At 39.0% G+C, this 24,481-nt stretch overlaps 1 protein-coding gene across 6 annotated transcripts in view; it reads right to left on the minus strand.

The window, feature by feature from the left end:
- tox2 (TOX high mobility group box family member 2) overlaps positions 1 to 24,481 on the minus strand; it is a 79,027-nt gene that overhangs the window by 24,928 nt on the left and 29,618 nt on the right. For all 6 annotated transcript variants that reach the window (XM_029247786.1, XM_029247781.1, XM_029247784.1 and 3 more), the window contains 2 exons: positions 14,196 to 14,255; positions 2,095 to 2,340 (listed from right to left, as the gene is read on the minus strand). In XM_029247786.1, the coding sequence (XP_029103619.1) occupies positions 2,095 to 2,340; positions 14,196 to 14,255 (306 nt within the window). The remainder of the gene's footprint in view (positions 1 to 2,094; positions 2,341 to 14,195; positions 14,256 to 24,481) is intronic.

Genomic DNA, 24,481 nt, shown 5'->3' on the forward strand with positions numbered 1-24,481 from the left:
TAACCTGAACCCCTACCGAACTGGAGGTATGTGAGTGTTACCCAGACTCTAAACCTTTTTTAATTATGTGTATGGAAAAATGCTCCTTGTGGTCAGAGTGGCCTGGGTTATGCATTAGCAGTCATGCAAAACATGCATGGAGTAACATTTTACTCTGCCTGACCATTTACCTGTGGTTAGTTTGATGACTTCTTGACAGAGCAAAGAAATTCAATGCTCTTTAGGAGCCACAACACACACAAGTGCACTTTAACAGAAGGATGTTTTCTGGATCGAGAGTAAAAGACTGTCATAGAGTACATTGAAAGGACAGCTGGTAGTGTGGTGGTTAGAGCTGCTGCCTTTAGACCCACAGGTTGTAGGTTTGAATCCCAAACCTGGCTATAGTACCCTTGAGCAAACTACTTTCCCTTAATTGCTCCAGTGAAGTTGTACAAATGGTTAATTAACTATAGATTAATTAGCATTGTAAGTTGCTTGGGAAAAAATTATCAGGGAACTGTGCATTTACAAAATTCTAATTGTTGCTTTTACACAAAGCCTAAACTGATTTTTAAAGATATAAAATTTCACATTCTTATATGGCTTATTTTTAGTAACAGAAGGTAAGCGAAAATGACCACGATATTAAAAACTGAACGGAAGGAATATGAAGCAGGACTGCAGCGCTGCGAATAGTTTAATGTACTCGTGTTACTGCAACACTTTTGTTGGGAATGCTGTAAGGCAGATATAAATCATTCATAAAAAGCACATCTATCTGTACTGTTGATATGGAAGTGAAAGGTCTCGAACAGAGGTTTTTGACTGGGCCAGGTTGGCAGCAAAGGGAAGGGCGGATTAGCCTCCACGCCAATTAAAACGTCGCTAATGGTTTACATGAGGATCAAAGGGGGTGATATTGCGTTTTCAGCACTTGCTCTTACTTTGATATCATGACTCTTGACAGAAGGAGTGCATGCTTGCCTCTTTGTGTTTGCTTGCATTTTCGCTCTTGTGGAACGTCTAAGAGCGATCGTAACATTAAGGATTTTCAAAGCAGGAACAGAGAGCTTGCAAAGGGAGTCAATGAAAGCCGAGCACGGAAGAATTTGGCTGTGGTTTTGATAACGTGCTGATCCTGAAAAAAAGAGTCGAAATATCACAAAACAATAACCTCCCCGCTCCTGTGTGATTGGAAACGAGATTTTACAGACTTAGGAAAATGCTGATAATTATCCTTTCAAATCTGCCAAGTTGAATGTTTATAACAGATGCCTATCTGAAAGCAGAGGACGTCCTTGGATTTTGCGTGCTTCATTTCATTATACTGCCCTCTTCTAATTTTCTCCCTTTTCACTCTTCTTTGTTTCTTTATTTATATATTTGATGAAATTCGTTGCCCCAGAGACCGGAATTGGCCACCTTTCAGCATGCATGTGAGCCTGATTATCATCAATCTAATCTCCAATTAGTCATTTCACAACAGCACCATCCTCTGGACCTCCTTGTTTAACACTGGGTGTTTTGTCAAGCCGTAATGTCTCTGCCCTTAATTGGCCAACTATCCTGTTTATTTCACTACGGCTGTGCTTTCCATATATAAAACTTAATTATATGAATGTTGTTTCCAAAATCGCCTTAAGTTTGTCATCTTGAGATTGACAGTGTTAAAAATCTTCCAGATTGCATTATTCATTCTCTTCAGTCTTACTACTGTCATTAATTTTATTCACCACAGTTGAGACTTATTTTCTTATAGATTGTTACGGTTCGCACACCAGACTAAATTTCACAAAGCAAAAATTGTTTCACACTGATTGATTCCTACTCTGCACTAACAAAAACAGTGTGGTTAGAACAAAGGTCCCATTCTGAACCTTGCACTGGGAGTGTGAAACGTTTCAGCTGTGTGACCAAACATTTGGTTAAACTTGGTATTTCTACACCAGTCCAAGTTTTCAGTGAATGTGCATGTTAGGTGGTATTGTGACCTTTTTGTCCATATTAAAAAAAAAATTGAACAAAATTCAGTTTACTAATCTTTACTGTTCAACCACCAAATCTACCAATATTGCGATGTGTGAAAATTGAAGAGAACCTGCTTTGACTTACAGAAGGCATTTGGCTGGAGAGCAGATGTCCATCTTGAGCCAGCATGTTAGACATCATGATGGCGGGCAGCTCCGGGTAGCTGTATGGATTGATCAGCCCATTGTGGGGCAAGGAGTGGCAGAAGTAGCCTGACTCAGCATCCATCAGGTGTAGCAGGGAGGGATCCGGGTGGTTAGGAGGAGTGATGGGAGGAATCTCGTAGTCCTCGTCGCCGCCACCACTTCCCCCACCCTGACCAGCATAATTCTGAAAGGACAGAATGGTTTGATCACTTGGAGCTAAGGGAAAACCCTCTGTCAAAAAGCATAGAAATAAGACGTGGGCATGCTGAAAAAAAAACACCTGTACCAAAACAAAAACATGTAGGAACAAACACAGATACATACAGCATATAGATATGTATATAGGGGGCACAGTGGCACAGCGGGTTTTTCCTGTACCCACTGTGTGACGCGTCTGGGGTTTGAACCCCCCTTGGGGTGCCTTGTGGTGGACTGGCGTCCCGTCCAGGGTGTGTCCCCTCCCCCTTTGGCCATGTGCCCTGTATTGCCAAATAGGCTCCAGCCTGCTGTGACCCTGCTTGGGACAAGTGGTTGTAGGTATTGTGTATATAGGGGGTGCGGTGGTGCAGCGGGTTTGCCTGGGTCCTGCTCTCTGGCAGGTCTGGGGTTTGAGTCCCGCTTGGGGTGCCTTGTGACAGACTGGCATCCCATCCTGGGTGTGTCCCCTCCACCTCCAGCCTTGTGCCCTGTGTTGCTGGCTTAGGCTTCAGCCAATGTGTGTGTGTATGTATTTCACAGTAAAAAGGTATAAAGAGGAGAACTAAAGAATGTCTTGTGTGAATTTGACTCAAAAGGAAATTTTTTTGCATGGATGTAACATCCAAATTCCAGTCCTTACTTCTCTTTATGTCTACTTGGAAGTTTGTTTTTCACTACTGCTTCTAGTAGAAGTCATCTTATACCATAGTGCACACGCTGGTATCACTACTGCATCGTTCACCTGTGCTGAAAAGGTACCAGGCAACCAGCCAAAATCTATCTATAATATATTGGCATCCATCCTACTTTTATATCCATGATTTATAATTAATTTTACTATATTTTCTTATTCATACAGAGTTTGAACTGGATATGCCATGCTCATACCACATGGGTTCTATTTATTCTAGCTTTCTTTTTTTTTTTTTTACTTTTTTTTGTTTATTTTTTGGTTTTTGTTCTGTTATCCAATTCAGAAATAACACAAGTAAAGATTTTCAGCATCATGTTTAATATAATACTGGAAATGAAAATCTGAAACTTTTTTAACAGGTCTGAACATTGAAAAGTTGTTCCTTTATTTGGAACCATGTAGAAACAGACATGTGCAGAGAAATATGATCCTGTGCTCTAGAACTGCGCACTGTGGCTATTCAATGGGGAGCAAAAAGCAATTTTGTCAGAGGCAATCTGACTTCACTCTGTTCATAATGACTGAGTTGAATTAATCATCACAAATAATATTCCAGTGTCAGCCATTCAAGAGGTTTTTAATAGAATTTTTATGATTCATGTCTTGTGGTATAAATCAAATAGTCAGTTCTGCAACATTTCAGAAATAAATTCAATATCATCTTCATGTAGGCTGTCATCCTCTCCACGAGGACAGCCATTTATCTTGAAAACAAATACTTTTAGCAAATAAATGGCAAGATAAAATGAAAACAAATGTTTCTCGGGGGCTGCCATTCTTTCCTTGTTCGTTAACTTCAAAAATGGCCCTAACTACTGGCAAATACAAACTGTCACACTTCTCATTTACAAAATGTGATTTCTTTTCAATGCAGGTTATAAAATGGTTTGGATTTTTCAAGGGCTGGGATTATTTTTTGTAAACTCTAATTCGCTTTTTGCCTTTTGAGCACTGGCTGTGCCCATGTTCAGTTTTAGTTAGTACAGGCATAAATAATCTGAAACAGACTTTCAGCAACATGTTGTGAATGACTGAAGATAATCAAAATGAAGGAAGCAGTTAACCAAATCTTCACATAAAGCAAGTTACCCAAAAATGTCATGTGCAATTTGATTTAGTTCATCCCAGCATTGTCTAAAAACAAAAAGATTAATTTTTTTTGATTGCCCTTTGAAGATGTTTTTGTAGGCTTTCAAGGATATTGTTATTGTTTGGTCTAATGGACAAGAAAAATAACATTTCCTGATATTCAATTTCCCTCATAATTGTTGGAAGGAAACAGAATGATCTGCTGTAAACACTAGGGGCATTGTGCAAAGTGGCTCCTTGGCAGTGTCCATCGGGAACCCCGCACCTCCACGATCTCCCACAATGCCTTTGTGCTTTTATGTTCAGTGAGTCCCGCACATGGTCTGCCGTGTCTCAACGCTATGGAAGCTCAGCTTTAAGTCTAAATGGGAGCTTTGTCAAATCCCTGTTTAAAACGATGAATGCCAGGAAACAGTTTCCTCCAGCATGTGTGTGGTGAGGGAATGGGAGATATATATTTTGCATCTTATAATTCCTACAAGTCCCAAGTATAAAATAACACAGTCGATCACAATTTCACACAAAAACATAGAGCTCTGTTCAGAAATTGTGCCCAAGTGACCGTCACCCAACACTTATCTTTCAATTTTAATTTACATTAAACACACATTAACCTATTTTTGTGGCAGGACACTATTTGCTATGTATTTACTATAATATATTGCATTTTTTTACTTTACACAATGAAAAATTCGACAGCCTTTAAAAAGGAACGGTAGTAATATTAAATAGACTCAAACGCATGTGCTAAAATTAAGCAACATTAAAATCTTGTATTAAGTTTTCGGTCTAGGGGGAGCAGTGTGGCAAACTGTCAAATTATAGAGTACACCTCTGTCATGGCTGCCGAAGATAAAATGTAAATCTCAAGGGCACTGGCAGGTGAATATGTTCAAAATAAATAATTCATATGCCTTTATTCAGAATGTGACTGCGTGCACAGAGAAGATCAAAATTGAATCTTACATATAGATATCTGTTCTCTTTTTGGAAAAAGAACCTTAAACAGATAGGCTACCACTTTTAAAATCAATCTTGCATACTCTCCCTTCGAAACGTTGGCTCTGTTCTTCCTGCTTTACATGCTGCTATTTACAAAGCTACCTATGTGCAGGTCCAGTAGGGTACCTATTGTTTTAAACATGGATTTCAGACAGTTCAGATCTAAAATGAAAGCCTGCCTGCAGCTGTTACAATGTATCTTGATATATATATATATATATATATATATATATATTTAAGTATGCTGTGGGAATTTTATACAAACTCTCAGTTTTATGATATGCATAACACATTTCATATTCACATACAGCTGTTTTAATCACGAAGATCTACAAGACACTGTGAACAAGCTTTTCAATACTTTGCAGTACAAAGGAAAGCAGATGGAGGAGTTTAAATCATCCTTATTTGTGGAAGCTGGAGATTCATTTAGATCTCGAACAGCTGCACTGTCAAAAAACAAGACCATGGTCCAGTGTCTCCATACTAAAAGAACAGCAAAGCTTCCTGGACCCTTAGTGTAAGTTCCATACTGCAGTATTTCATTCTCACTTCTCAAGTTCACCTCTAACTTAAGGAAAAAAGTAATAAAAAGTTTGTTTGGAATCAATCTATATTCAGCAGCGAAACACAAATTAAAAGTGAGTGTTGGTCTGTTACTAGATATATTAACCAGATGTTGTTAAGTATGTGGTGATCATTTCCAGTCCTTATGCCACAGAGGCACCTAAAGGACATACAAGAACAACTGAGAAACTATGTGAAATCGTGCTAATTTGCTTCATCTGGACAAATTTACATCCTTTTTCACTTAGCCTTGTGAAATCCTTGAAAATTACTTTATTTCTGATCGGGCTTGACAGCTGCAAGAGGCCATCCAAAATATGAACCACATCATTATTATACAGTTAGTGAAGTTGACTGTTTGCTACTTTGCCGTCCTGGTTGTTTGGTAGCTAAATCTTAGCAGGCAACATGTTGTCACCAACATAAAAAATCTTCTGTTTTCTAAGAGTGAGAAACTTTGGCTTTACTGTAACTAGCAAGTCATTTAAACGTAATGACAGTGACAATGATAATGATCAACATTGAATATAGCACAGATAATTGACCGAGTGTTTACCGTAAATAGTAGCAGACATCTTATCAGCTGTACTGTTTTGTGATTTTGATACTGCAAGTCAGTGATGATGGCAGCATTAATGCCTAGTTTTATGTGATTTAACTGATGATAAGGCATCTTCTTTTACTGTACTGTACTTGGTATGAGTTGAACTAGAAAAATCTAGTCTATATCTGCCTCAGTGGAGACTTACAACTCAAGGCATGAGCTGACTGTAATATTCAGAAGTGCCATGGTTTCAGAAAAGCCATGCCAGCACAAAACCTTGTTAAAAATGACAGGTGCATATGGTTCTGAACTCTGCCTCTCAATGTGTCCCATTTTTAAGATTTCAGGTATTGTGTAAAATTACTTGTCGTGCTTTGTTAGTATATAACCACTGGAAAATCAATTGTCCATGCAAATTAGCTGTATACTGTATCTATGCATTTATTTATCTTCCACATGGTGGATCAGCTGTAATTACAGTAGTTCTTCTACAACCTGTTATGGATGAATTCATGCTAAGTTTTCCATTTAATTATCTGACTACTTGTATGGAATGAAGTTACTTTTTTTTTTGCATAAACTTGCGTGCTCAGAATGTCCAGATTAATATTATATGCTATAATCTCCTACAGCTCAGCTACAACCTTGGATTCAGTAAGGTAACATATGATATTCTGCTGTATATTATCTGAATATAATCCTGAATAACTACACATTTTCTGGGCAGTGGCAGAAAGCAACTTTTAGTAAATACCCTATGAAAGACTGTTATGCACCACAAAAATTGTTCTTTCTCGTACTGTCAGTGAAGAAATACACAATTATACAGCTAAAAATGGTGTCATTACTGATGTTATCAAGATTTTACAGTGGGTTTCCATAGTGACAGAGTGGTTGGACCTCAATTCTGTCAAACCTCTTGGAAGGAGAGAGGTAGCTTTGCTGGTGATGACAGATTTGTTTTGCAACTAAGATGCACCTATCTGAAAACTCGGGCAGATTATGATTTATGCTTACACCCTGAGATGGAAAAAGTCTCAGTCAGCTATCTGATTTAAACACTGTGAGTTTTTTGAGCTGGAAGTTATCCAGCTGAACTTTGGGCACTTAGTCCATTTTCATTTGTCTGACATTTCCCACCAAGAACTGTAGCCCACATACATTAGCCTTGGGAGAAGACTTGTAAACACTGAAAGTATTTTGTCAGATTTTAATGGAAGGAAAGACTGACTTGATGCACAGAGCAACTTGATATAGTCTTAGGATGAGATGGAAGGAAGTCTCAGAATCATCAATCAAGACTGACCTTACTTGTTCTTTATTCTAAAGTCTAAATCAGTAGCCCAACTAAATGTCAAGCCCAGTCAACATATTTTACAAAAATATAGACTTAAAAATTTCCTTGACTTCATAACCCATTTAACTGTATACATATAATAGATTAAATAGAAGAGGACAAATAAAAGGCTGATCAGAGATATATTTTATTCCTGACTCAAATCGTAATTCTATCCATTGGCTGCATATGAAACTATTTGTTTGGTAAGATATCATGTCAGAAATATCAGCCCATCACAAAGTGCTCACTGGGGCGTTGTTGGCTGGGTGTTTTATTACTGCCATTCTACACCTCACCCGTCCATTTTACCTCTCCAACAAAGTGTCATTCTTGTTTGTCACTCTGCTGCTGTTTGCAAATTTGGGGAATCTGAAACGTCTGCACTCTGTTTTGTTGCCAGAAAATGAAAAGCCTGGACAACCCAAAGTCATCAGTTCACCTCTCAAATACAATGCAGCGCTATTACCTGAATCACACCTTTTTGCAGGGAAATCTAAAAATGCTACAGGCAGCGTCAACCTTACAAATGACATACACAGTACTATCCACAATATTTTGACAAAGACATTATTGAAGCTTAACAATGAGAGAGGATAACTTCTGCAAATTCCATGTATATAAAACAACCATTCAGCACAGCAATATGAACAGCAACACAAAATATATTAACAGTAATGCAACAAAAAATAGTACTTCTGTCTGTATACGTATTACGGAATTAGGGAATAAAGTCACAAGAACCTTCCTTGTTCTGGCTCAGCCACTCCTAGCCAGTGCCCACTCTTCTGCAAGGTCTTCAGGTCACCTTCACATGATCAGATGTCAGCTCAGATTAAAATCAGGCCTTTTGTTAGATGTCATATTTCATTACACATTTGAATCATTCTTGGGGTCACAAGGTCACACTGATTTGATTGGATGACAGAAATGATATAATTTGTGTTTATCCCTGGGCAATATAAGTTCTGAGTGCAGTACTAATGCATTTTGCTGAGGCAGAGCAGCCCTGAGTGGCTGATTTTGAAAAGGCACCCTAAAGAGCCCTTAACTATCTTCATAGTGTTACACTGTAAAGGGTTACAGAGGTCCATCAAGTGATGGATAAGTCTTCTGGTCCCTCTTCCCAACATATAGACACTATAAATTGACTTAAAGAGGATGCTCTCTGTAATGCAGCTGATTTGGCCAGCAGGTCATTATTGCTGCACAAGGGCACGGAGCAAAATGTCAAGCCACATATATATCTGTGGTTCTCTTTCTGTTCCTCTCTCTGTACATACACACCCGTCTTTTGGTTTAAAAAAAAAAACATAATTCAGTACAAGAAGCTTACTTAAAACACTACATAAAACGAAGTAGAAAAGCCATTTTAATAACATTCAATTGCTCTGAGATAAATTAATGTTATACTCTACATGTTAAGAGCCATGTGGTTGTAGAGTTATGGACTATTGCCTGCATTTATTGTGTGGTATCTGTTTTTGCATCTTTCCATTCATTCTCTGCAGCTAGAGAGAGAGAGAGACAGAGAGAGAGAGAGAGAGAGAGTGTGTGTGTGTGTGGGTGTGTGTGTGTGTGTGTGTGTGTGTGTGTGTGTGTGTGTGTCTCACACAGCTGGTAACATAAAGAAAGGGATGTCTGGGAATCTGACACCTGTTTCATTGTTTACATGAAGGCAATGCAGAAGTCTCCTTGTATTGCAAGAATAATGGCCTTCAGTTCTGACCACCGCTGATCTGACCGTGCTGTGCCACGTCTACCCTACCCACGTCAACCGGCCGTGACAAGGCCTTTCACAGAACCTCGCAAAAAGAAAAACAGGGCATTTGATAAACAGGAATGGCACACCTTACACCCAGAGAAAAATGTGGATTCACTGAAAAACTTAAAACTCAAATTAACAGCTTGGTTCCAAAGTACAAACATAACAAGCGGCACATCAGCAACCGGCATATTTTTAATTTAGAGAAGTGAGCATGATGAGAACATAAAAGAAAAACACAAGCAAGCACCGCGCATGATCAGCACGTGAACCACGAACTGATATATATTTGGCTTGGTTTTTACTGTGTCAGCCAGCAGCTATGGAAGTGTCTGTTGTTTGCTTTCATTTCACTTGATGGAGATAGCGACAAAGGGGAAACGGTGAACGGGACAGAAAACGGCACCAGATAGCTCAGCTGCTTGAACATGTGCAGCATTATTTAAACAGCAAAAGGAAGTTGAAAATGGGGATCATGAGCTGTAACTCGAAACAGCAGGAAAAAGCCTTAAACAAGAGTCTCCGATTGATGGAGAGGTTTAATCAGTGAAATGAGCCTGTGATTTGAGTCTCAATCAATGCGTTTCCTGTCACTCACACTGGACTCGGCTCACAATCAGCCATGCGAGGGCTCGCTTTGCGTCCCATCAGATGTCCTTTCAGGACACGAGAAGGAGAAATCCAGGGAAAACCTGACGGAAGACACTGCTTTGTCCATTCAGAATAAAGGACTCAAACTCCTCATTTCTCACTCAATAACTATCCATCTCCCTCAATAACTATTGCTCAAAATAAAACGATGTTCTACAAAGTGATCACTTCAGAGACTCTAAGCATATTTGCTTCGCATAGATGAACAAAGCTGCGCTCATTATACTGTCGTAGAAGCAGCCAAATTCTCTCACGGATGATAAATTTGCGTGACAAAGATCATCAACCAAAGGTGGTTCAGGAGACCAAATCTGCTGGGGTTAAAATGTCCAAGTTCACTAAGAATGGAACATACACCTTTATTCACTACAGTCTATGGGGTTAGTTTGCCTTTTCTCGGTCAAACACACGGTTGAGACAACATGTGCCTTTATGATAGTTGTGATCGTGAAACAACCCTTTGAGTTTCAAGAAAGTGTTGCTATTATACTCTGGTAAAGATGTGCAGCCTCACAAAGTGGATATATAACACACTTTGCATTTACATACTCAGTCAGTGATTCACTTTTTAAAGGAAAGATCACGTGATGTTTCTGATGCAAAACCCAGGAAGTTATACAAATCATAAATAAATAAAACAGTGCATGTCAAAGCCTGTATACTGCCAAGAAACACATGTGGAAAAGCAAAGCGAAATTAATACCTTTAATTAATAAACTGTAAAACGAGCTGTTGGGGTATAAAAAATGCATTGTTGTTTAATTTTTCATTAACTAGATACCAAATTGCCGCCAGTTAATGGAACTGTTAATGCGAGTAAGAAACATGTGTGATGCAGCTGTGATTCATCTTCTTGGTCTTTCAATACTAGCACTTCCAGAGGACCACACAAGGTTCATAATGGAAATGGGTAAAGCACTTATAATATGGTAATGACAGAAGAGGAGGACAGATGAGGACTAGGAGACAGCTGTCGTGATAATTTCTGAAAACTGTTTCCCCTGTTTGGCATTTGACCTTCATTCTCCTGCACCCCAAGTCCATGCCTGAAGCTAATTGAAGGCAGAGCAATAGCTCATGGACACAAGTGGGAAAACACTTAACAGTTATCCATCCCTTCAAAAAAGCTACCGACTGTGGACGTACATATGATATTTCAGCAGGTGTTCACTGAGCAAATAAGCCACATGAGTAAGTAAGCAGAATTTGTGAGTAAGCAGAAGAAAGCAGCTCTCAACTAACAGCTGGACAAGGTGAAATAGAAGTTAAGAGGGTGGAGGGAGCAAACCTGTCCAATTTTACATGTTTCTCCTCTACCTTTGCTATTTTTCTGCCAAGTTTTGTTTGAGTATACCCCTTGAGCTTTACTATCAGGACCTTACCCAGCTGGAAATGTTTGTGTTTGAACTGCACTGCCCTGGCAGGGGAATTTGGCCATGGTGCAGTGGAAAGGGGAAGACAGCTGTCAAATGCAGGGAAGTCAAGGTGTTTCACCTGGGGTGATTCTGTGTGTGAGCGCGATTTTCTGCTGATGAGCCTACTTTTGGCCCACGAATTAAGGCTGCCTCTGCTGTTTTTCCTTGATTACAGCGGCAGCGAGGTAAGGATTAACAAAAAGTGAAACCGCGGCCGAGCATTCGCTCATCATTAGCTTACGTCTTAATTCACCGAGGCCAGCTGCGACACACGACATGTGAGTAAATGTTAAAAAATATCCCCGCCTTGCTCCGTCTTGCACCCCAACAGTTAAAATTTTGTCATACCTCACAAAATATGTGTATATACACAGTGCGGTGTATGTTTTTACTAGGTGCTGGCACTTAGCCATCAATAGCCATCATCTATTCAACACAACAAAGAATTTACTTGTAACTTCCTGTGTTTAACAGTGACTAACTTGCAACATGGGTGTTGCAATAACATCTCCTTTACAAAGCAGGTTTCTGTTCAACATATTCACAGCATCGTGGGAACACAGCAACACAGATATTAGTGATAACCTAGCAGCTGCTATCAGGCACCCTCTGTCTCGCTTACATTGTCAATATAGAACAAAAATGGTGTTTAGCAGAGATCACGCAGAACTCTCATGTTCACATGATGCTCGCCAATATTGAGAATAACGTGTGAAAGAAAGGTTTAGTTAGCTGGATATTAATATTGTGCGAATACCTTTATTCTGACATATTTTATCCATTCTTGACAACGATGTATTCTAAAATAAAAGGATACTGTACAACAGGATGAAAGCACCTTTGTATGAGTCATGGAAAGGTAAATCACATATCCTTTTCTGCTACTTATGACATTCTCACTTTGGGGGTAAATACTGTCTTGTATGTAGGTACTCTTCAGAGAGACTGCAATGTGAGACATGTTTTATGGTCTAGATCCAGGTTATTATTCAGTTCAGGGCATTAAAAAATGTCATGTTTCTAAGAAGGAGAGTTGTAACTTGCTACCGAAGTGGTTGATCTACAACACTAATCTCAGTCATCGCTAAAAACTACTCAAAGTTATCAAACAGAAACATAATTAATCATTCCTCTTTTTCCAAAAATTGCTTATTTTTTAAGCACGTATAATGATCCGAGTTCGATTATTGCGGTTTAATTGAAAGTAAACAATATTAAGAAAATGGTACACTGATACGATAATCCATTCTAAGGTGTTCGCAATTTGCAGTGACAGAGATTAATTGTTGTCTCCCCTTTATGTAAAAAGGAAGTCCACAAATCATAGAATTTAAACACAGCCATACATTATTTTTCAGCTGTTATACTCCTGCTTCCAAACAATTGTTGTGGCATTAAGGCTGTACGAAGATCACTGTGCTGTTTCAAATCTGTGCACTGTCCTTTCTCACACAGTGTTCTGTGACTCAGTTCTCCCGAGGTCATCGTGAACGAAGGGTATTTTTGAAATTCATTATATGATGGAATTCAGTTCTTGCTTTCTGCAAGTTTAAAATGAACAGCAATCAATCCTTAAAGCAAGGTCACTTTGAAATGCAGTCCTTTGAGCATTTGACTTGTTATTGAATCAGCACTCCTACACATGGTCAAGAGTGGTAAGGAATTGCTTGGGGCAATTGCATGTTTAAAAAAGGTTCTGCCTTTGTTTCGCAACGAAAGAGGAACCAAAGCCAATTTTTCTCCTGCGTACTGCCTCTATTATACACATTATCATCACGAGGACACACGATGAGGCCAAATATGTTTAATAATGCAACAGTGAATTATTGTTATTGTTCGGTAATCTTATAAATGTCATATTCCCTTGGCTTCTCCTAGCGAGGGTCATGATAAAATAGAAAATAAACAGCAAAATTACAGGGAACTGCTTTTAAACTCTACTGACTGTCAGACTGAATGTTTTGTACCCTTATAATTTCTCTGTTTTTTAACAGCAGGCAGAGCAGCAGTTAAGAACATGGATTTGTAACCTGAAGGCTGCAGGATCAGTTCCCATTTCCTGCTACCACTGAGCAAGGTGTTCACCTAGAATTGCTCCAGAAAGCGCTAGGCATAAAATGTTAGCTCAGTTACAAAAAAAGCAATAGTGCTTGTAATGCACAACAAAGAAATTCACAGACACTCAAAATGATCTTCTTGGTTGCCACTAGTGGCCTCCATGTCTTACTGTGACTGAATCAAGGACAAGAACAGTGGTAAAGGAATCAGTTCTTATGTTTTTCTTTCTTCACAGAAAGCAAATCTTGAGTGTATATCCTTTGTTATAATCTTCAATTTCTCAGATAGACCGCTACTTTGAAGTCAAAGCTGAACAAAGTACGTCTTCCCCTTGCAGTATCACAAGGATACACTCTCATGTTTGTTCAATGGTCTGCCCATGTTGAGGAACCCTGCATAGATCTGCACCCTTAAATGTAAGCTATGTGTGTTTTTATCCTTTCCTGAAAAGAAACTTCAAGTGCTGGGAGCTTGTTGGAATCCCTATTAGATTTTCCAAGACAAAGATAAACACCTTAATAAAATCAATGCTAAATGCATGCTAATTATTTGGCTGTAGTTTAATGGGACAAGAGCCAGAAGGGAATAATGACTAATGAGGACAAATACCATGAATGCTCTTTTTCACTGAGGGATGGTGTTATGATTAAAACATCCTTCTAGTCAGAAAAACGTATGGGAAGAACTGGTTGTCAGATCAGAGAAAACTGGCTCACTTACCTGATTTGGAGAAATAAACTCCTGGTTATTTTCATTCATGTACATGTTGTCACCATCAAACTGCAAAACAGAAATAAAATTGCAATTACATTTACTTGCTTTGAAAACATGCACGCCATTTTCTTAGCAAATCTTGCATTTCAAATTTTAAAACAATAGAACATTTATTCGGTTTACTGGGCAATTCAGACCTCACTAGGAAGTCATTTCTGAAACCTTTGGTCAGAATTCCAGTTTCTTAACCACAGCAATGGCATTTTTACTCATCTACTGAATAAAAGAGTAAAAAGAGGAGGGTCTAAACATAAATCCAATTATTTTGTCACATTCTTTCAACCTCTGTAGGTCTTCTAGATGTCAGTAATTACAGTTCATTAGACAGAATATAATTAGGCCAGTCACGAAGAGTAATGAACAGAGAGGACATCCTGACACTAGGATCATGTTGGGTCTGATGTCATGCTTCATACATGAGGAGGCGATAAGGGCAGTTAAACTGCTGTATAAATTACATCTCTGATTTATCGTGGGGTAAAAATCTCTTTACGAAGTTCACATTGTGAGGAAGTGCAACACCACGGCTACACAGCTAGCTGCAACAGGGAGACATAGCAGAAAACCCTGGGGTCATAAAGAGTTGGGGGGTGTAATACTGATGTACAAAAGAAAAAAAGGACATCATGCCAGTGTCAGCCACTAAAACCATAACCTGTTGCAGGTATGGCTTTACAGTGGACAGTGAACTCTTCAGAAAGAAAGGTCTTCGTAAGCTTGCAAGACTTGCTTCCACACGTGGCATCGTTCTTAACTGTTGCTGATGCTGACAAAAACGGACACTGGGTCCAAAGTCCTATGTGAGGACCGCCAAAATGCTGCAAAACGTCGCTCAGTCGGCTCTCGATATCTTTTCGTCACCGTTCTCTGCTGTAGGAAAACCGGGCAGTTACCAGAAGTGCCTTATTTTCCAAGATCTCATCGATTTCCCACCATGCTGTTTCGTATTTTTCAGGTGTTACACATCTCTCCTTTTCTTCTATGTAAAGCATCTCCTCATGGGAACCATTTATAGGTCTGTTTTTTTACATGTAGCAAGAATACTCCAGTGAGTAAATGAAACAATTCTGCACTGTCAGAAAACGAAAACCAGCCTTTTGAATTCTTTATGAGAGCAGTCCTAAATGAAATACACAGAACAAAGGCAAAGTATAACTTACAGTGACATTTCTCTTATCAGAATGTCTGATTCAGTTCTTTGTTTCAGTCATAAAACAAAACCTGTTTCCAGTGAAACACTAATACTGCCCTTCTGAACGCATTAAGCAGAAGTCCATTATCATATTTGTAGAGCGCAAAACAACAATGCTAAATACCTGCATCACAAAATATGATTACGAAATCAGATTATTGGAATATGGGAAAATTGTTGGAATCCTGTCAACTAACTAGCAGAAAAATGAAAACTTAATTTCATTAATTGAACATTTTTACCTAATTCTAAACAAATTAGATAAACCAAAAAATGCCCAGGATTTCCATTTACCATTACATCTACATAAATGGTAAAATAACCGTGATAAAAACATTGCATTAAAAATGAGCTTATTCTCTAAGCAAAAATGCAAAAAATTAAAATGAAAATGCAATGAGAAAAAAAAAATCCAAATAAAGCTACAATAAAGAGAGCAATATGCCAGCAAACAACAGGCTCCTGATGAACATCTGCTGCTGACTGGATGCCAACCTCAACAGATTCTAGTCAAAAAAGACACAAGAAGAGCTACAGAGGTTTAGAGAACAGAGGAGCTAGTTTTTTGGTAAGCTTGGCCTTCAGGACATATTGAAAGTCTGACCTAATGCAGCACTTCTAAATCCTGACGTTACAGTCTGGTAAAATTCTTACTTCGGTCCACTAAAATGTCCATATGGAGCACGAGGGAAGCTGTCCATGCTTTACTGCAGATACAGATACTGACGTGACACCCACCAGACTGGTAAGAAACTGCGAGAGCGAAATTCCTACTTCCAATGGAGACAACACAGCACATGGGGGACCTCCACAAAACAAGGGAAACATTTCAGTGCAGTGGCGTGTGCATGTGTGACGTAGGGGAACAGCTAATCCTTCCGGTCTGAGTTGTCACAGGCTTCCATAACAAGACCAGCGACCCATGTTCATTTCAACAATCTGATACATGTCACATCAACTTAACGCTTTTATTGACTTCTGTTTTATCAACCTCTTAAAACAAGCACGCTCACGTCTCTTTGGGGGAATGACGGGTAGTGTTGGATGCGCTTATGGCATTAACTTGTGTTTATCCATTAGATCATACCTGAAATTTAAGACTCATTTTAACTAATCAATCTGTTAACTGCACAAATGATGACACAGACCAATCAGTGGTGGTGTGACCACGTTGTATCTGTTAAAACTCCTGTATTGAAAATCAAAAATCACCTTCTGCTAAATTTACACTGTCATTTTCTTCAGCTAACTAACACATTCACAACACTATTTACATCTTAGAATGCATTGATTTGAAGCTCAGTGAGGCATAATTACAAGTTCAAGGTTGGCCAAGACTAGCGCTGACAGGCACCGACAGTTGATTCTAGAGAGTTTTTTTTTTTTTTTTTTTTTTTTTTAAGAAGAGTTGTTCATGAAAATTCAAAACCATGTTAAATTAATTGAAGAGAGCCTGGTGGAGCTGTGGAGGGACTAGGGGAGTCTGACATCTCTTTATGTCATGACGGTGGGATAAAAGTGCATATCACTGGGATAAAAAGTATATTTAATTTAACTACTTGTTAAGTAAATAACATGTAGTCGCTTGGAGCACACGGGCACATGTCCCCAGGTCAAATTACCTTAATCGTAGGTTAAACTAACATCTTGGTAAAATCTAAAACTCATGTTATCAAACCATTAGCCAGCTGCTTGATACAAGTATACGTGGTGTTAAAATCAAGTCCACAGCTTCATGTCCCAATTGACTCAGCGACATCAAACTTTTTTCAGGCTCAAATCCTGTACCTGCATTGTTTGTTTCAGCACAAATTAAAGTGCATGCTATAAATTAAAGCTGTTCACGCTCAAGAATTTACATTTTTCCAGAAAATAACGAATGAGCACAGTGCTAGGTAGGATTCAGTGCTGCATGGGTTAAACCGTGCGAGTATGTATGCAATAAAACAAAAGATGAAGGAACTCAGCGAGACGAATTTATGAACGGTTTGTCAGCATTAACATTTTTTGTTGCCCAATGTATGACCTATTTATAGTATACAGTTCAATGTGGTTTAAATTGTCAGGGAGGGGCATACATCATAACACTGACTCCACGGACTCCACTTGCATTAAGTACAGTGAGGGTTAATCCCATTTACAGGCCCTGCATTTCAACATGTTATTAAAACACTATATAATACATTTCTTTTTTTACCAAAAAACCTTTTAACTGGGGCCTTATCCTTAAAAATGTTCAAAAACAAGATTAACCGCTTATATCGATGACAAGTATATCAAATTTAATCAAAGTGGTGTTTCAGAGTAGAATCTACCTTCTAGCATTTCCAGATTCCCCATCCAAAAAAAAAAAAAACGAAACAAAAAAGAGAAAAAGTTTTACGGAAGTTTGCCACAGTGCCGGCACTGGGAATTGATTTAACTGTTTACAATTAGTGTAAGTGGAATACCTGCAAGCAATCCTATTTGAAAGAGCAAGGCAAGAGCTGAGACAGCTGAGAGCCTGCAGGACATTCAAAGCAAGAATGGATACTCACAGTTCGCTGACTGACAGGACATTTCTTTTCCCAACAACGCCGCCTTTTATATTGCTCAATGTGACCTCTGCTTTCAGAATATATCAAGTGTTTCATTTATTTAAGCGATACCCCCTCATAGTCAGCCTGTCATAAAGTGGTCTCTTGATAAAAAGGCCACTAAACCTTGTCTGCGGTTTCCATTAAATCTATTAAAACTCCTTGCATTATATCATGTGCCACACAACGGTTGGCTTCCAAGGGCAGCGCCTGGGAAAGGATACAAAGGCTTTTTTTTTTACAGAATGGATTTGTAATTTACAAATAGCAAAACTGCAAAAATTCTCCCTCTCTCGCTCGCTCTCTCTCCCTCTCGCTCTCTGTCGTTTTCGCTATCAGTCTGAGAACAAATGTCACGCGTCTGTTCTGACAGGAAGAGCAGCACGGTGCTCAAAACATTCCTCAGACTTCCATATGCAAAAAAGAAAAAAAATAATAACAAACATTTTTCTTGAGGTTACCAAGGTGTGAAGAGCTATGCTCAGCAGAAGGGAAGGAGCTACTGCGAACATCTCATGTGGTTTCCTTGCTGACTTTCATCAGCCAGATCCAGCTGTGCATTTTGCAATTAGGTGTAGCTTGTTTCAAAGCCAAGTTTCTCGCAGTTCCAAAAATATTAACACTGAAAATGGTCATAATGAGAACTCTGATGACTAACATATACAACGTGTAATTTTATTGCACCGCCAGTAGTGTCAGCCCTTTTCATCGGTAGTTAAGTCTTGTCCTTTCATTTCAGCTCTTTCCAGTGCGAAGTTCACAAAGTACTGGTCATTTTAGATGCATTATAACCGTCTTAATGCCTCTGCATTTTCCAGAGAAGGTCCCAGACTCTCACACTAAAACCCAAATCTATCCCTGGATACATATAGACAAACCAGTTCTCTGTAAGCTGTAAAATGTTCTTGATTCCAACGTGCTTTACGTCTAAATATGACATAGAAGCACTATTTTCTATTACACATCTAATTGCACATTCCACGCAGAAAAGGGATCATTAAGTCTTAATTACACACACGTTGTTTTCTGCAAACATCTCAATTTGGATTGCTTTGCATTGTAATTGTTCAGTGGGGACAGCAGTTTGAGATTTCACAGATTACCGTGAATGAAAGAGGCTGACTGGAACTAGGTCATGCCTTGCAATAAACACAGCACAGTTCTAAAATAATATACTCACACAGTGGAAATAATACTAACATCCATGTGAATCTGGGACTCATATTATATTTATAGGGCCCTAATAGATAAATGTCAGTGGTTTCTGAGCTGTTTTTACAGTCTTTCTTCTCCAGAACTTGTCAGGAAAATCCAAAAATGGGGGTTTTACTGACAAATAATTTTTTAAAAAATCTCAAAAAATCACCTATATGGGTCGGAAAATTGCTCCAGACCTCACTGCCTGACAGCAGAGCGGGGTCAGGGCTCAAGAAGGACTACTGACACACAGGAAGCTAGAGTTACAAGTGTGCATCTGATATTTAATATGAGAGTGAGAACTTTAAATATGGGCTGAAAGAAGTTATGCATAAATGAATCCTTCATTAAGATTACCTTGATCCTCTGACTATTTTATTAGGTTATCATATCACGACATTCTTAATCTCAGCTTTATTGTAAGTGAAAATTATGTCACACTTATAATACTGCAGCCAGATTTAAGCCGATCCAAAATACAGTACAACAATACAGTAGAATCAACCCGGTGATGCATAATTGCCCTTATTGCACTAACAGATCATAAAATGTGGTGTTCTATATACCTTCAGGTTTGGTGAAATATTCAGAAAATATATAAAGCTTTAACGCAATGCGGATTGTGTTCTGAACTTTTTTTATCTTAGTTGCAATGAATTTTCTTTAATAATTAAAAATTTTAGCAGATGACTGCAGTGCATAAGAACCAAGGACCTCCACATGCCGCAATCAGGGGCAGTAAGTATGCTTTTAAAAAAGTGTAAAAGATATATTTCCTGAGTGACTCTGACTTCTTTATACAGTAAGTGTATGCAAAGAGGGCCCATCTGTGTAAAATGAATTCCCTGTTAGAGAGCGAGGATCGTGCAATATTAATGTCGCACAAATAGATGGCAGTTTCAGTCCACCTAATCGCTCTGTTTATACATGATTAAGCAAGCACGCTTTGAACATCCACCTGAAACCATGAGGGGCACCCAGAGCTGCCTTCGCTCCCTGCGAAGGATGCGAACTTTCAGCTGCATTTCAGAAGCTGGAGCACAAACTAACAACCTGGTTAAGGAGTGATAGCTCCCATGCAATGGCGCCAAATGCCAAACAATGGCAGTGGTGCTGATGGCCTGCGGTGTTTTATTGTGCCGCGGCACACGGGACATTGTCCTATAAAGAACGTAGCCAGCGGCCATGACAGCAGGGTCTCTGCTCTACCTAGATAAGGTGTGTTGGCCACAGCCCGGCAGACTCTTACCCAAAAGATTGACTCTGAAGAGCACTGTTCCTATGTCACTGTAAACTTACTCCAGGTTCCCTCAGCGCATCTGCTTTGTTTGATTTCAGTTAATTTTCTGCCATTTATGAACTTGGATATATTCTCCAGTTTTTTTTCTGCAGCACTTTGCTGCAAAAAATGTGACGCGCGAACGGTTTATTATTATTTACCATTCCCGAGGGGGCGATCCGCATTCGGCATTTTCGCACCACGAAAGAGAGAAACGTGCTGGATGAAGCATGCCGTCACAATGCAGTCACATTCAGATCAAAAGAGGCACAGCAGAAAGGCCACCGCAGTCCAGGAAGAGCAGCAGCATAACAATCATGCAGCCATGATCACATCTTAAAATTGGCATTGACCAGCCCAGCAGCCTTTGAAATGAATGAGCCTTGTGTGCTCAGATCACAACAAATGGCTTGTGCTTCCTTAACCACCACATCCGTCGAGTGAAAAAATGAAGAAAAAAAAAAAAAAAAAGAAATTAGAGAATAAGTATGGTAACTATGTTGTCTGTACTGTAAATGCTCCAGGATTTTTTTTTTTTTTTCCTTCAAGATTGCCAGCTGTCCAAAACTAATTGGGGAAAAGGCCACTCAATATCTAAAATCCTACACAAGATTATTTGCTTTGTTGTCGAAAACAAACTTGTCTGGCAGAGCCGCTGCTTTCGTAACACTTCGAGCCTGGCTGTGTGTCTTCCTTGTTTCCTTTCACTTTGTCGATATGCTCTGGAGGAGATGCCAAGTGTTTCAGACACAGCTGTTAGGTGTACAAGTCCCAATAATATGAAGCAGAGCCGTGAAACTTATCAGACAATCCCCAACAGGGAGAATTTAATTAACTCTGGCTTCTGCAAGAAGCTTACAAAGTTTTACAAACTCAAGGGAAATGTTTCTACCACCTGGAGTCTTCCATCATACATCTATTTATCTGTCTACTGTACAGTATATGTTCTCGCACACTCATATCTGATAGAAATAAAAATTTAGGGGGGAAAGGGGAAGACCCGGAGTTGCAAAGGTGATATTTTGAGGTGATTTCCATTCTCACAGCTCTTGCAGGTCAAAAGTTTAAACTATGATAGAATCTTCTTGGCTGAGCAGATTCGACATTGTTTAGATAATAGCTGCAAAATCGCTTCTTTAAATCAAATTGCCCTCATTAGGAAAACAGGAACACGTCTGACCCCAGAACAAATGGATCAACATGACTAGTAGGCTGCTGACTTTTGTTGGGGGAAAGGCTGATCACCTATCTGGCAACTGTGCATTATTTATGAAGAATAAAACCAATGTGCTTAATAAAAAGAATTTTGGAATAAACATATCATATTGCTCTAATTTATACTACTCCGCCCCATTTTCAGTATGTTACAGTGCATTACACTGTTTGCAGTTCCGTGTACGGTATATACAAGCTCGGAAGACAAGTAATGTTCAAGAGTGTCAGACGTCATATCATCGATTCGCCTCAGTAGCCATTAGGTACGTCTCCTTCGTGATCCTTAAACTTTATAAAGTAGGACAGCGTAAGGTTTTATAGATCAAAACAAGTCACTATGAGGAAAAAAAGTGCATATAATTGAAGACAGCAACAATGAAAACCTGCACAAACAGTGCAGATGAAAAGACAAACCGACTGCAGAACCTGACTGAGGTTATATTTGGCAGGGGAGCGGAAACAGCAAGGAACCCACTTTTAACTGAATATGGTAAAGAGAGATGGAGCGATAGAGGGCAAGGTGAGTGAAAGAGGGCCGTGAGTCAGAGCGCTCCGCCCCTGCAGCCACAACATCTGATAACAGCAATGGAAAAACTTCTGGTTTCCTTAAGAATAAAATTAGCTACCTTAACACAGCTAAGAAGCAGTTGCATTTCTTCAAAAGATTAAGCCATCCAGTGTGGGGTTCAGCGTTCTGACAATGTTCGCTTGTCTAGGTATATAGGAAACAGACTTGTAAGCGTTTTGTCTTTTTTCGGTTAATGCTTCTTCGTGCTTTCTGTCCATCGCTGCGCAGCTTCACAGCAGAAAATGAAGAAGAGTGGAAAATGCGACCATATATATTTTATAGTTTGATGGTTGAATGACAAACACAATTTTGAGGTTTACAGACTGCTTCTAATTTATTAAAGCAGAAACCATATGCTGTATTTTAGATACGAAGGCTGAGTGCCACTCTGCTTAATACATGATATCAGTACAGTCTGTATTGCAATTACAAAGGTATGCATCAGCAATATGTGAACTGTTAGAGCCAAATGGAACCAAAATTGTAATATTACAAGGTAATTTTGAAAAACTCTTCTGTGTCATTAGAAAACTACAGAGAAAATGTAATAACTCTTTCAGTAGCACAATAAATAAAAGAAAAATGCAAAAAACCAAGCAACTGAATTGCTTAAAATTTTAGTTGAGATTTATAGGTTTGGTCTTAGAAAATGCAAATTACAGTAAATTTTAACAATGCCTTGCAAATTAGTAAGAAGAAAAAATGATGCTGTAATTTATATTGCTGATTACATGTCTGTCTATGCTACTCATTATAGAAAATATTTTAAACCCATGTTATGTTTTGGAAATATATGGCACAGTGGATTCCCCATGAAGTGAATTTAAATTGCTGAAGGAAAGGTGCATTGTTTTAACACATTCTAAGAGATGGATTGATTTAATTTTGCATTGTAGTGTAGAAAAATTACCCAACTGCAGTTAAGGCTGACAGTAACCTTGTTCTGCACCTATTCTACGTCTAAAAATGACTTAAAATATAAAATCATGGCTCAGATAAAATGCAGCACGAAAATGAAAAACATAATTTTTCAGCAAGGGTAGGAGATAGTCAAGTCGAATCCCATATTTTGCTCAGTTTAATTGTTAATAACAACATTAAAGCAGATACAGTACTTACCGATGAGTATTTTTAAAATGTCCTATTATCTGTGCTGTTGCAAATGCAAAGCAGTTTTCGAGACCAGTTGTGCAGTCAGTGAATGTACTAAAAACATGCCATGGTCTATACCATTTTGCACCGTGTGGTAAAGCATAGGGTGCTACAGAGAAGTGGACGTGTAAACTTGGATGTGCTGCATGTGGGTTATTGAAAGAAAGAGTATGAGTCTATATGATTAACTGATTAATCAACTGATTAATCAATTTGATTGGACTGACACAGAGTCAAAGCAGCAGGGATCTCCACAGTCAAATGGGATGTTGATGAGAAGGAGGCACTAAACCCTGCAGCCTTCAGCTGACAAGCCTAGCGGAGAACATCTTGGTTACCATCGAAGTAGCATCCTTCACTCTGGATGAGGACTTTTATAATGGAATGAGTGAGGTGCGAGCAGGCTGTGTCAGACTGGGTACAGGCTTGACAGATTTTTCTGTGTTTAAAATTCCCCTCACCTCATTAAAAGTGATACTTGACACAAGACCTCTTTTTTTAGACATTCATGTTATTGCTCTGCCTTTACCTGAAAGGCAGTTGAATGGCGACCTCATTTTATTTCCCTTACTGGCATGTGAAGCAAAAGTATGTCCTCCACTGTCAGATTAAAAGATATGACGAGGTTAAGAAAACAGTAATTGTCTATGATTTATTTAAAACTTATTTAAAGGCTGCACAATGATAACTCGGAGGTGCCGGCATAAATAATGAACTTGTTGCTGTGCGGTATATCCTCAGTGAAAACCGAACATAATCGTACTGCGGTAATAAAAGGTAAAATGATTCATTGTTTTGAAGCGAAGGGAGTCACAAAACTGAACCGGGGTAAAAAAAAAAATCAAAGCACGCTACATACATATGCCTGCAGTGCCTACTTACAAAAATACCCCAAGTGAACACTGAAAGACTGCGGGATTTCAAGAAGTGGAGTTCGGCTTATGTGGGTTAGATTAATAACAATACGCCGTTGCACCACAGCAGTTCTGGTTCTGGTTTTTGTGTGTTTCGGAAAGGGAATTAGAGTTCAGCTATGACCGGGGCAGAGGCCGC

Source organism: Scleropages formosus, chromosome 22 (assembly GCF_900964775.1).
Source record: "Scleropages formosus chromosome 22, fSclFor1.1, whole genome shotgun sequence".
Classification (NCBI taxonomy): domain Eukaryota; kingdom Metazoa; phylum Chordata; class Actinopteri; order Osteoglossiformes; family Osteoglossidae; genus Scleropages; species Scleropages formosus.